General features: G+C 37.3%; 1 protein-coding gene across 6 annotated transcripts in view; it reads right to left on the bottom strand.

The window, feature by feature from the left end:
* USP25 (ubiquitin specific peptidase 25) overlaps positions 1 to 14989 on the bottom strand; it is a 153326-nt gene that overhangs the window by 59328 nt on the left and 79009 nt on the right. For 4 of the 6 annotated variants that reach the window (XM_024239479.3, XM_024239480.3, XM_054542842.2 and 1 more), the window contains exons 7-9: positions 13241 to 13378; positions 9634 to 9710; positions 7316 to 7389 (exon numbers count right to left, since the gene is read on the bottom strand). In XM_024239479.3, the coding sequence (XP_024095247.2) occupies positions 7316 to 7389; positions 9634 to 9710; positions 13241 to 13357 (268 nt within the window). In that variant the 5' untranslated portion in view covers positions 13358 to 13378. Of the gene's footprint in view, positions 1 to 7315; positions 7396 to 9633; positions 9711 to 13240; positions 13379 to 14989 lie in introns of those variants that run through there. The other 2 variants (XM_054542844.2, XM_054542847.2) reach the window with 2 other exon arrangements.

Genomic DNA, 14989 nt, shown 5'->3' with positions numbered 1-14989 from the left:
AATGTACATTTATACCCAGCCATAGATATTACACATCCACATATATGTAATTATATACACACAGATGTATGTAGATTTTTTTCTCGCAAGAAGCACTTTCTAAGGGCAAGATACTGTACTGAACACTGGGAATATATACAGCAGTGAACAAGAGAGATATGGTCCCTGAGCTGAGAAAATTCTCAGCCTCATTTAAAAAACATTATACCCATTAACTTCACATATATTTATAAACAAATAATTACAAATAATTATTATTACAATTGTTATAAAAAGAAAGTTGTGATGAGACAGAATTATGTGACAGGTATAAAAATGGGAGCTTAGTCTTGGGGGTGGTGGGGAGAGCAGGGAAGACTTCCATGGCAAAGGACATTTAAGCTCAGACTTGAATAATGAGTGGGAGTTAGCCATGCCAGAGTGCTGGGGGACTATAGAGTATTCTTGGCCATGGAACAGCATGATGAAGACTTTAAAGCAGTAAAGAAGCTGATATGTTTAGGAACTAACAGGAGGTTAGTGTAGCTTGGGGAATCAAGGGAGAGATCACAATGAAAAGTCAGGCAGGGAGTTAAAATCTACAAGGTCTTGTGGTCCTATTAAGGATTTTTTTCCCCACCACATTCTGGGTATAATGCAAAGTCACTGATATGGTTTGGCTGTGTCCCCACTCAAATCTCATCTTAAATTGTAGCTCCCATAATTCTCCTGTATTGCGGGAGGGATTCAGCGGGAGATAATTCAATCATGGGGGCAGTTTCCCCCATACCGTTCTCGTGGTAGTGAATATGCCTCATGAGATGTGATGGTTTTATAAGGGGTTTCCCCTTTGGCTTGGCTCTCGTTCTCTTCTCTTGTCTGCCACCAAGTGAGACATGCCCTTCACCTTCTGCCATGATTGTTAGGCCTCCCCAGCCATGTAAAACTGTGAGTCCATTAAACCTCTTTCTTTTGCAAATTGCCCGGTCTCGGGTATGTCTTTATCAGCAGCATGTAAATGGACTAATACAGTCACTGAATGGTTAAATCTAAGAGTAACAGGCTCAGGTTTATGTCTGTGAAACACCTTTAAAGTCCCTGTGTGAAGTAGGTGGTCATCTGTTAAAAGACTACTGCAGAATCCATCCAGAAATAAAGGTAGCATGGATGAAGGTTGTTAAAAGTAAAAATACACAAAAGAGATAAAATTATATACATATAACATTTATACATATATACAAGGAAGGGCACCAACAGGACTTGACTGAGCAGGATGAGAGGTAAGAAGGAAAATATCAAGAGTGACAGAATTCTGGCATGAACAACTAGATGATGATGATGATGATGATTACTATATTTTTTTTTTAACAACTAGATGATGATGATGATGATATTTTATTTTTTATTGAGACAGAGTCTCGCTCTGTCGCCCAGTCTGGAGCTCAGTGGTGTGATCTCGGCTCACTGCAAACTCCGCCTCCCGAGTTCCAGCAATTCTCTTGCCTCAGCGTCTCTAGTAGCTGGGATTACAGGCGCCCACCACCACACCTGACTTAATTTTTGTATTTTCAATAGAGGTGAGGTTTCACCATGTTGGCCAGGCTGGTCTCAAACTCCTGACCTCAAGTGATCCACCTGCCTCAGCCTCCCAAAGTGCTGGGATTACAGGCATGAACCAATATGCCTGGCAGATTATGGACTGAAAATGGCACCACTGAAGTAAGAACAGAGGATTTTTTTTTTAGTTTTGAGGTAGCAGTGGAAATCACTGGTTCATTATGACCCATGAGATTTCAATTTGAGAAGAGAGTTGAATATGAATCTGTAACTAAGCTTAACATTCTGGAATAAAGATAGAATTGCTGGCTTATTGACAGCAGGAAATTAAGGCACTGAATGAGATGCCTAGGGGATGGGACAGGAAGAAGAAATGGGCCTAAACAAAGTCCTAAGGTTCTGCTACCTTTATATGCAAAAAGAGACTATAAATACAACTTTTCTTAGAAGTACCCACAGAGGCAGGAAAAAACTGCAAGAATATGGTGTTACAAAAGCCAGAGAAATGTGTTTTTAAGGAAAGAATAGGAAAAAGGAGGAAGAAGAGGTTAAGAGACATCAGCATTAATAACTGGTAAGAATTCAATATGGAAAGTGTATTAGTCCATTATCACGCTGCTGATAAAGACATATCCCGGACTGGGAAGAAAAAGAGGATTAATTGGAACTACAGTTCCACATGGCTGGGAAGCCCTCAGAATCATGGCGGGAGGCGAAAGGCACTTCTTACATGGCAGAGGCAAGAGCAGATGAGGAAGAAGCAAAAGTGGAAACCCATGATAAACTCATTAGATCTCGTGAGATGTATTCAATATCATGAGAATAGCACAGGAAAGACTGCCCCACCATGATTCAGTTACCTCCCCCTGGGTCCCTTCCACAACATGTGGGAACTCTGGGAGACACAATTCAAGTTGAGATTTACATCAGGACACAGCCAAACCATATCATTCCAGCCCTAGCCCCTCTAAATCTCATGTCCTCACATTTCAAAACCAATCATGTCTTCCCAACAGTCCCCCAAAGTCTTAGCTCATTTTAGCATTAACCCAAAAGTCCACAGTCCAAAGTGTCATCTGAGACAAGGTTAAGTCCCTTCCGCCTATAAGCCTGTAATATCAAAAGCAAGCTAGTTACTCCCTATAAGAAGGGAGAAAATTAATGATCCTCAACATGGCCTTTTGGCTACTAAAATTAAGATTATGTAAGGATTCTCACCTGAACCTAAAAACTGTAACACTGATTTTTTTTCTGAGAAGAGTTACAATTGGAGTACAGGTACTGGGTAAATACAGCCATTCCAAATGGGAGAAACTGGCCAAAACAAAGGGGTTACAGGGCCCATCCAAGTCCAAAATCCAACAGGGCAGTCAAATTTTAAGGCTCTGAAATGCTCTCCTTTGATGCCAGGTCTCACATCCAGGTCACACTGATGCAAGAGGTGGTTCCCATGGTCCTGGGCAGCTCCGCCCCTGTGGCTTTGCAAAGTACAGCCTCCCTCCTGGCTGCTTTCATGGGTTGGTGTTGAGTGTCTGCAGCTTTTCCAGGTACACAATGCAAGCTATCAGTGGATCTAACATTCTGGGGTCTGGAGGACAGTGGCCTTCTTCTCACAGTTCCACTAGGTGGTGCCCCAGTAGGGACTCTCTGTGTGGGCTCCAACCCCACATTTCTCTTCTGTACTGCCCTAGCAGAGGTTGTCCATGAGGACCCCAACTCTGCAGCAAACTTTCGCCTGGACGTCCAGGCATTTCTATACATCTTCTGAAATCTAGGTGGAGGTTCCCAAACCTCACTTCTTGACTTCTGTGCACACGCAGGCTCAACACCATGTGGAAGATGTCAAGGTTTGGGGCTTGCACCCTCTGAAACAATGGGCTGAGCTATACCTTGGCCCCTTCTAGCAAAAGCTGGAGCAGCTGAGACATACGGCACCAAGTTCCTAGGCGGCACACAGCATGGGTACCACGGGCAGCCCACGAAGCCATTTTTTCCTCCTAGGCTTCTCTGGGTCTACGATGGGAGGGGCTGCCAGGAAGACCTATGACATATCCTGGAGACATTTTCCCCATTGTCTTGGGGATTAACATTTGGCTCCTTGTTACTTAACACAAATTTCTGCAGCCACAACTTGAATTTCTCCTCAAAAAATGGGTTTTTCTGCTCTACTGGATCTTCAGGCTGCAAATTTTCTGAACTTTTATGCTCTGTTTCCCTTTCAAAATGGAATGCTTTTAATAGCTCCCAAGTCATCTCTTGAATGCTTTGCTGCTTAGAAATTTCTTCCACTAATATCCTAAATCATCTCTCTCCAGTTCAAAGTTCCACAAATCTCTAGGGCAGGGGCAAAATGCCACCAGTCTCTTTGCTAAAACATAACAAGAGTCACTTTTGCTTCAGTTTCCAACAAGTTCCTCATCTCCATCTGAGACCACCTCAGCCTGGACCTTATTGTTCATATCACTATCAGCATTTTTGTCAAAGCCATTCAACAAATCTCTAGGAGGTTCCAAACTTTCCCACATTTTCCTGTCTTCTTCTGAGCCCTTCAAACTGTTCCAACCTCTGCCTGTTACCCATCTCCAAAGTTGCTTCCACATTTTCAGGTATCTTTTCACCAACGTCCTACTCTACTGGACCCAATTTACTGTATTAGTCCATTCTCAAGCTGCTAATAAAGACATAGGCAAGACTGGGAAGAAAAAGAGGTTTAATTGGACTTACAGTTCCACATGGCTGGGGAGGCCTCAGAATCATGGCAGGAGGCAAAAGGCACTTCTTCCATGGTGGCGGCAAGAGGAAATGAGGTAGAAGTGAAAGTGGAAACCCCAGATAAATCTCAAGGGTTTATCCTGGGTTTCCACTTTCACTTCTACCTCATTTCCTCTTGTCGCCACCATGGAAGAAGTGCCTTTAATAAATGATAAGTCTCAGGAGACTTATTCATTATCATAAGAATAGCACGGGAAAGACCAGCCCCCAGAATTCAATTACCTCCCCCTGGGTCCCTCCCACAACATACGGAATTCTGGGAGATACAATCAAGTTGAGATTTGGTTTGGGACACAACTAAACCATATCAGAAACTGAAAGGGATCTAATGGATTTAACCACACGTAGAAAACCAGTAACCTTAGCAAGATCCCTTTTAGACAAGTTCTGAAGACAGAAACTAAACTGGGGCTAGGCTGAACAAATGGGGAGTAATCAGTTGAAACTAACTCCTCTCTTTAAAGGGGCTTAACTCTGAATAAGAATCAAGAGAGGGTATTAACTGAAAAAGAGTATGGGAGGGGATAACGTTTTTAATTTTTAAGGTTTGAGATACCAGACAATGTGTAAATATTGATGAGAAAGAAAGTGGAGTGGGAGAAGCTCAAAAGCCAAGAAAAAACGAATGAAGTAAGGTCTGAGTGAAAGCATGAAGGGAGGGAATTCTGAGCACATATAAAGAATAGTCTTTTGATATAAAACTGGGTAATTCCTTTATTACATGTAGGAGCAGGTAAAAATATAGTAGAGGTAGCGATAGATCTAGGTTATGGAGCCCGAGGCTCATATATTTGGGGATGTTGTGTTTTTAGAATATGATACAAAACTACAAATGTAAAATTAGATTCAGGGACTGGGCAAAACCTGTGATTAAGTTTCATTAATGTGATAGTAAATCTATGAAATCTGAGGTAAAGATTTTCTCAGAGAATGAAGAGATAAGTTAGATTTGAAATGAGTGGAAAAGACGAAAATATTTATTGCAGTAAATGAGAGAAAGAATGGTGATTACACAGAACAAGTTGGGTTATAGGATTGGGAGCAGTGAAGCTCAGTATCACTCAAATTCATGATCCACTACAGTTAGCCCATTTCTGTGACTTTTTGCCAGCAATCTTCAGGTACTCAGTACAGACACAGAAAAGATGAACAGCTTAATGAAGGTTAGAGAACAGGGTGGGGGTGCCAGAAGAGAAGGGGGGAAAGAGAGTTTTAGGTTTTAGATGAACAAGGAAGGAGTGAAGTACACAGAAGGGCTGAGAGGGGACAATGAACCAGAAGTTCTCAAAAAGTTGAGGGACTTTTGTAGTGGGGGTACTTTGGCAAACAAACTAAAAATCATCCCTAATGGAGAACCACTGGTTTGAAAGAAAGTATTAGGAAGATCTATGTAAAAAGTGATAAGAAAGTACTCTGAAATAAATTACTTTTACTGAAGCAAACACATAGTTCAAGTGAAAACGTATTAAGGCCACATTTATATAACACAATCACTAAAGCAACTTACTAATACCAAGTACAAAGACTTCAACACTGGATTGATAAATTAATTTTTTTTTTTCTTTTCTGAGATGGAGTCTCGCTCTGTCTCCCAGGCTGGAGTGCAGTGGCCCAATATCAGCTCACCACAAGCTCCGCCTCCTGGGTTCATGTCATTCTCCTGCCTCAGCCTCCTGAGTAGCTGGGACTACAGGTGCCCGCCACCATGCCTGGCTAATTTTTTTTGTATTTTTAGTAGAGACAGGGTTTCACCATGTTAGCCAGGATGGTCTCGATCTCCTGACCTCATGATCCACCAGCCTCGGGCTCCCAAAGTGCTGGGATTACAGGCGCGAGCCACCGCACCCAGCCGACAAATTAAATATTTTAATAACAATCAATTTTAGGAATCAGTATAATACAGGTAGAAATGCTCATGCAGGGTATTATAAACAGTGCCTAGTCAAGACCTGATCAGACCTACTTGCTGCATCAGATAGTGTTCTACTTCAAATAAAATCAGAATGATTAAGATGAATGACCCAATGTAAATGTACTATGTAAAATATCCTACATATATATAAACATATATATTAACTCATATATATGTGCACATATATATAAAACAACTTATATGTAAGTTGTTACCACTTGAAGCAAACAAAAATGTACGAATACTTCACTAAGACTTTTTAAAGGGCCAACATCTGAGTTAGTATTGCCTTTTTCTGAATCCCAAACCACCTATGTTCAAACAGAACTTCAGGGAATCCACTACTAAAGATCGTGAAGAAAAAACATTTTTTCAAATTTTACACTTTAGCTGATCTGGAAAAAGATAACTTTCAAAAGTTGATGCATTGGGTGATTTGAGAAAAACAATTTTTCAAAAGTTTATGCTTTGGGACCTAATATTATTACATGAAGTTACATTTAAAGAGTCTCCTCCATTGTTAGGGAACCCAAACAGAAACTACTTAGGCCAAATTTTAAGAAACAGGTATTTAGCTTAAATGGAGTAGTATCACTCTTCAGTGATTTGAATTTCAAAAGACAGAGTACAATCTTTTCCTGAAAACTAATATCTACATTTAAAATCACTCAAAAAGTGAGAACTCTATAATACCCTGACTATGCTAAGTTGCTAAATTCAGCTTTCAACATGAAAAAGAAAGTGAGCATCATACCAAGCCCAGTATTTAACTCCAATATTATATTCAAATGATCTACCAACCGTCCCATTAATCCCTGTATTCCAACATAATTGTATCATAGAAGCCCTCTCACTGGAAAAACATGATAAAATAAAGTATCAATTAGTATGTGATAAGGCACTCTGTACATTCCTTTTCCTTCATTCAATTCTGTGCTATATGTGAGTAACAGTAGCAATCCAACAAAAATTACTAGACAGAATATATCAAATTAAAAATAAAGTCCACTAAAAAAATAGTAACTATCGAGACAAATGAACGAATGAATAATAATCTCTCTTCACTTGTAATAAAAAGTAAATGTATAACTCTACCTTCAAGTACTCCCACAGCCAGGAATCTGCCATAGAACAACTCTACCATGGGGTTCTTTGGCTTCTCTTCATCCCTAAAGTGTGTTAAAAAATATAAATGTGATTACAATTTTTGGTCCTATAAATAGAGAAAATATTAAGGAACTATAATATATGACAAGACAAAAACACGTATGTGGCTATCACGCACTTGCATTTAGCTCTGTTATTTACAGTGCCATGTTGCACAAGGTACTTATTCTTCCATTTCTTCACCTGTCAGCTGAGGATAACTATGATAGCTGCACTCACAGGACTCTCACAGGAGTTAAAATGAGCTACTACATGTACGAACTTGGAAGAGAAATTGACACAGTCTGTGCACAAAGTGCCTGCTCTTTCTATCATCATTACACATTTCAATCTCATACTCTGTGTAGTGCATGTTTATTTGGACATGGGAAGGAAGAAAAGCCACTTTTAATCAGAATACATTTCTACAAAATTTTGATAGGTTATTTCCTGTATTTACACGGAAGAGTCCAAATAATCCAAAAACAACAACCCTCATCAGGGAGGGAACCAGGTACCAGTTTTTGACCCAAAGCAGCTGAACAGCTACTTCATTCTTTTGTGAAGTTTCACACTGCTGGTAGAATTAGTCATTTATAAATTTTCCAAGTCATTTAATACCAAAATTCATTTTTTTCTTTTCTGCTTGAAGCAAACAAAAGTTGAAAATTTTAAATTGTCTTTTTATGGTTTGTGTGACCTAAAAAGACAAAGTTTATCCTTGCCTTACTGTATAGAAATGCATTGTATCCACAATTGTGTACAGATTTTTCTGTATTAGTTTGTGTTTATATTAATTGATTTGTTAAGTATTGTTTAAAAAGGGAGACAGGGGATACCATCTCTCTTGATAAATGGGTCATCATTTAATCCTTAGAAGAATGTTGATAAGTACTTCTCTTAATTCTTACAAGAACCCCAGTAGGTAGTATAGTAGTCTTTAGTGCTACTGAAAAAAAATTCTGGCCCTTCAAGTTCAGGTGCATGGTAAGATACACTGTCCTACTCACTTCTTAAAACTGTGATAAAATGTACATAACCCTTTAACTGTACAGTTTGGTAATGTTAAGTATATTCACACTGTTGTGCAACCAATCTCAGAATTCGTTTCCTCTTGCAAAACTGAAACTCTATATGCATTAAACAACTCCCCATCTCCCCCTCCCCCCAGCCTCTGGCAACCACCATTCTACTTTCTGTTGCTACGAGTTTGATAACTCTCGATACCTCACATAAGTGATTTATAGTATTTGTCCTTTTGTGACTGGCTTCTTTCACTTGGCATAATATCTTCAAGGGGTCATGTTACACCATGTGTCAGAACTTCTGTGCTTTTCAGGATAAATAATATTCCACTGTATGTATATACAGCACATTTTGTTTATCCATTCACCTATCAATGGACATTCGGTTTGCTTCCACCTTTCGGCTATTGTGAATAATGTTGCTATGAACACAGGTGTACAAATATCTCTTTGAAACCCTGCTTTCTTTTGGATATACACCAAGAAGTAGAATTGCTGGATCATATGGTGATTATATTTTTAATCTTTTAAGAAACCCCCATACTGTTTTCCACAGTGGCTGTACCATTTCACATCCTCACCAACACTGCACAAGGGTTTCAATTTCTCCACATCCTTGCCAACCTTCATTATTTTCTTGGGGCAGTAGGGGTTGGGGGGTTGTTTTGTTTTTTTTCGTAGTCACCATCCTAATTAGTGTGAGATATTCCTACTCACTTTGAAGTTAGGCCACATAGCTCTGCCCAACAAAATGTCTGCAGAAGTGATGTGTGTCACTTCTGAGCAGAAACTTAGAGACACAGTATAATTTTCACTGCCAGCAAGATCCCAGAAACCTAGGTGACCTTGGGGCCCTGAGTGAACAGATAAACAGAGCCACTTGCTCACATGCACTGCTACTTCATATCCCTGTCTTCATGCTTCTACGTAAAAGGATTTTGTCAAAATTCACATTCCTGTCATCTTTCTCCACCGCAAATTCATTCCTCGTCATGAAAAGTGATTATTGAATCTAAGAAAAGGAACTGGGCATGTAAAACTAGCTCTTCCAGGGATCACTTTTTAGATTTTTTTTTGTTAGACTATTATTTGTGCCTGCAAATTCTAAACAGCTTGTCAATAATACAGAAAATACTGGGATTCCCATAAGTCTGTCTTGATTTCTTATTTCTCTGCTGACATTTAATACATGCTATCTAATGAATTCCTAAAACCCCATCGCTAAACTTCACGGTAACTTACGTCTCCTCTTCAGCTTTCATTTGGAAGGCATCTTCTAACCAATCTAATAATTTGTGTGTAAACTCACTCACATCTTGCTGTGAAAAGAAAAAAGCCTGTTGATATTTGAGCCTACTAAAAAAAAAATACTAGATGTTGTAACATCAAACCTAGAGCCAGTTGTTGAAATATATAATTACCAACTCCTTACAAAGATAACAAGTGAAATGTTTCACACGAAATGCAAGAAACTTTTATAATTTAACCAGGATATAAGATATTTGAAAAAACAAGCATTATATTGATAATCAATTATTGGGTTTCACTTTAAAATACACACACACACACACACACACACACAATCAAAAACCAAACTTACAAATGAGATTTTTAAAAAATAATCATCACTCCCCACCCAAAGAGCTCTGTAATGAATCTTTATAAAATGAAGAAATCATCTTAGCAAACAGTTCTTCATTTTATAAAGAATTATGACTGGCTTCTCTCTTAGAAGGAAGACTAGTCTCTTTCCACAATTCATTTTCTTAACTCAACTTACACACACAACTTTTTAAGCCATATCTACCTTTACTATCATTCAGAACCAGCCCATTTATCACCTTTCACCATTCCTTTGGTCTTTGCTCTCCCAACACAGAAAAACAGGAATAGGCTGTGGCAGTTGTGTTATCAACTACCATAATTCTTTCAATAACGTGAGTTGGAACACAGAAAATAATAAATAGAACATAAGGGAAAAACAATAAATCAACTCTACTGAGGCTGCTTACAGACAGATGTATTAGTAGTAAGCAATTTGCCCTTACTTATCAAAATAGCCCCAAATACAAAACAAACTTACTATCATATATTTTTTCAGCCAGCAGTTTCTTAAAGAGCATGTAGGCCAACTTTATATTAACCTCAAAAAAATGTTGAAGCTAAAGTCTGGGAAGCTTAAGTAAATTGCTCCAAAGCTGTAGAGTTACATAGGACTAAACGCAACACAAAAATCCAGCTGTAAACATTCATAACATCTGTGGTGGGTTGAATAGTAGCCCGCAAAAATATATGTCCACCTAGATCCTCAAAATGTGACACTATTTAGAATAATGGTCTTTGTCAATATAATTAAGGTAAGGATCTTGAGATGAGATCAGCCTGGATTAGGGCTGGGGCTAAATCCAATGGTGAGTGTTCTTATAAGAAACAGAAAACCAGAAGACAGACAGACACATGAGGGAAAGTCATATGACGAGGGAGACAGAGATTGGAGCTATGCTGCCTCAAGCCAAGGAACACCAACAGCCACCAGAGTACGGTGGAAGCAAAGGATTCTCCCCCAGAGCCAATGGAGGAAGTGTGGCCCTGCCAACACCTTTACTCTGAACCTCTGCCCTCTAGAACTGTTAGAGAATAATCTTTTGTTTTTAACCACTCCGTTTGTTGTAATTTGTTACGACTGTCCTTAGGAACTATTGTAACACCTTAAAACAACTTTTCATACTTTTGTATAACTTTAATTCACTTAAACGTTATATCTAACAAAAAATAAGGTTTCCTAGCTAACACAATATTTTTCAGAAGTTAATCCCTATCTTTCTTAGAAATCAATCTCAAATTTACAATTATAAAATAAAACAATTAAAGGTATGATTAAAATTGACAGTATCGATTGGGGCCAGGTGTGGTGGCTCATGTCTATAATCCTAGCACTTCAGGAGGCCAAACCAGGAGGACAGCTTGAGTCCATGAGTTCGAGACCAGGCTTGGCAACATAGGGAGATCCTGTCTCTATAAAAATAAAATAAAATTATTTGCCAGGCACAGTGGCATGTGCCTGTGGTCTCAGCTACTTGGGAGACTGAGGTATGGGGAAGGCTTGAGACCAGGAGGCTGATGCTGCAGTGAGCCATTGTCATACCACTGTACTCCAGCCTAGGTGACAAAACAAAACTGTGTCTCAAAAAAAACAAACATGGAAAAGAAAAAGAAAAAACTAACAGTATCACATACCAAAGGGTGTCTCAAAAGACTCTTGTGTACTCCAAAAGATGATATATTTGAAATATTTAGGAAGAAGATACAATGAAAATATAAATTCACTTTTAAAAAAATCATGAGGGTTACATTTCCAGATTCACTAAATTACTCCTGTAGACTTCAAATTCAAGTGTTTGGGGAACAGAAGAGAATCAAACTTATCAACCTTAATTGATGTACATCTACTTTAAAAGGCCTCTAAAGAAAAAGAATCACTAATTTAAAAAGTTAGTCTACACTGCTAATCTGAAGCAAAAGCATTTATATTGTGGCCTTAACAGCCAGTTGTATCCATTTCAACTCTAACTCAAACTGAAAAGCCCACCTATGTACATATATGGCTCCAGACGAAGTCTATGCTGCCTCATCTTTAAATGTGAAAAGATACCCCAAAATCACCATGAATCTCTAGAAAAGAAAGAAAGAAAAAAAGAAACCAGAAAAAACACAAGGAAAAAGCCATCCAGAAGGAAAGATAAGTCAGAGAACAGAAGTAATCTTTTAAAAAATTTAATTGTATACTCAGAATCACTGGAAAAGATACTATGCATAATAAAGAAGAAAAAAAAAAGTAAAACACATTTAGAACCAGAATGAATGCTGAATGCCCCAAAATGATGGTTTGGAATCAAATGTAAAATTATTTCTCTTTCTTTTGATTTGTGTTAGTGTTATCATGACAGAGCGAGTAAGAAACAAAGCTGAGTAGATACTAAGCCTAAAAGGCACTGGAGCATCATTAGAATTTTTTAAAAAATGCAACAACATATAAAAGAAACTCTGATGTAAGTGCCCTTTTTGTTCATTCACATTTGCCATACAAGGTAAATTTAAAGCAGAAAGAAAAAGCACAAGGAAGATGGTGAATCTCAGACCTTCCTCTTCCAAACGCCCTCTCCATACATGACAAAACAGAGACACATCCAAGTATGTACTTTAAAACACAACACTGCAAGCTTAGTGGCTTTTTGAAACTTCTGCCATTACACATTGCTGCTATCTTTTTGAATACTTACTATTCTTTGCCACTGTATTTTTTCCTGTTTTCCTTCTTTAATTTCTCTGATTTTTCCAATTATATGTGGAAATATTGGTTTGTTTACAGATATTTTGTATTTTTAATAAGAAAATTACCAATATTCTTTAAGGTAAAGGATAAAAATCTACCACAATACACTATATAAAGAATAAAAGACAAAAGCAACAATAACAAAGATAATGTCTTTCAAAAACCATTTCTGGGTAATTAAGGAAAAGTACTCCCTGCCAGCAAACACAGGAATATCAAAAGCATGTGTACTATAATGATCTGTTATCACACATTTGTGAAGATGTTTAATTATGTATTTATCTTAATTTTATCCATCGTTTTCATTTCAATCATAATATAAATTAAAACTTTATTTTAACACCTTCAAGATCACTTTTCTCTTAAAAGTCTCCCAAATGTTTTAAATGGTTCCAGGTTATTTTTAATAAAGCAGAACCATATATCTCAAATAGTCTCATATTCTTGGGAAAGCTGCTTAATATTGTTCAGATTAAATACAAATGGTTAATGAACAAGTAAGTGCAACAAAACTACCTGCTGTGAGTCATTTGATTTGAAAGCATCCTTAAGGATTTCAACTGCTCTTGATGGATCAACATACTTCCTTTTGGTACCAACAAGAAGTGCAAATAGATACCTCAGCTCACGCATAAAAGGCAAATTCCGATGTTCCTATTGAAGGAAAAAAACAAAAACAAAAACACCTTAACTGAAGATTAAGAAAATTTTTACTAGTAAATAGATATTCATTTTAACAGTAACCAAAAATTAAACTAGCCAATATAGTTTAGGGATGAATTAGCACTCTATCATAATTGAAGAAAGTACAGTGTTGGTGCCATCTAAGAGACTCAAAGAAGTCCAGCACAAAAAGGCAGAAGACCTAGGATAGGCTCACAATTTCAGCATGAATGCCACATACTCACAGCAAATCATGCCATTACTCAGCCAAGAATATCTTCCTCATTCAAGACTGCTTATCATAATACTTCCCATTCAGCAAGGCCCAGCTGCTGCTGCTGAGAGCAGTAATAACAGCCAACATTCAATGAGTGTTCACTACATGCCAGGCACTGTTCTAAGTGCTTGATCTCAATAAATCCATTTAAGCAAAAATCTCTACTCCTCCATGAAGCCTTTCCAGACTCCTCCAAGTCAACGATACCTTCAAATTCCACATCTACTGAAATGAATGCCTTTCACTGAGCAATGAATCACCGACTGTCACTGCGGTGTGACAATCTTAATTATTAGACTAATATTAGAACCTCACCCAATTATTATTAGAAATTTAATATTTGTTTTTATATTTAATAAAAATTACTTATAAAATTATTTTATACTCATTTATTTTATATCTAAAATTATCGAACATTATATTTAATATAATTCAATCACAATATTTAAATTTATTTAATTTTATTAATTTAATAATTAGAGCAGATCCTAATAGGAGACTAATATATCACCCTCCTAATATTCCTTTGAAATCTTACTTTTGTTTCTCAATAAGACTATAAGATTCTCAAAGACAAGAATTTCTATATCTTTTCCCCAACTTTTTACTACACAAAGCATTCAATTCTTACTGGCTCATTAAAGCAGTCTCCAGAAAAAAATTAAAACAACCCACATTACCAATCACTAACAATTTACTTTAAAACAAGAAGGAAACTTTAAAAAATAACATAATTCACATAACTTAGTGAAATGTGTCATGAAAACAAACCAGGCAAGCCATTCTTATAATATTTAGTTCTTATAATAACAATTTTAACAGATAAAATTTAGATATTAAACGTGAAAATTTTCTTCCAAATTTACATAGTTGGCATTCTCAACACTGTAAAATTCTAGGGGTCTGGGAGGGGGGTGTATCTTTACATAGTTGCTGCCCAGAATAATATAATCCACATAGAAAGAATTGCTTCCAGAATATATTCCAAAAAAGAGTCCTAAGAAATAGGTAAGAGGGAATAAAACTGGTTCCAAATATGCCCTACAGAAATAGGTTTTAAAAGTATATAAACTATGAGCTTTAATCCATAAAATTACTTCCAAAAGTACCCTTAATTTCCTAAGATCAATTTCTATATCACCGCACCCAAGTCAATGCAGTTTTTTGAGACATTCTCAGTAACAAAGTTAGAGGTGATAATTTTTGGAAATTAGGGGAATTCTGCTGAGAAGCATATTTGAAAAGTAAATTGCTTCCTAGTTTCTAGAAGATTTTACCATAAATGAGATTTTAGCTTTGGTCAAATCATTTTTCTTCATCCACAG

Source organism: Pongo abelii, chromosome 22, assembly GCF_028885655.2.
Source record: "Pongo abelii isolate AG06213 chromosome 22, NHGRI_mPonAbe1-v2.0_pri, whole genome shotgun sequence".
NCBI lineage: Eukaryota > Metazoa > Chordata > Mammalia > Primates > Hominidae > Pongo > Pongo abelii.
This window is presented reverse-complemented; position numbering and strand designations above follow the sequence as displayed.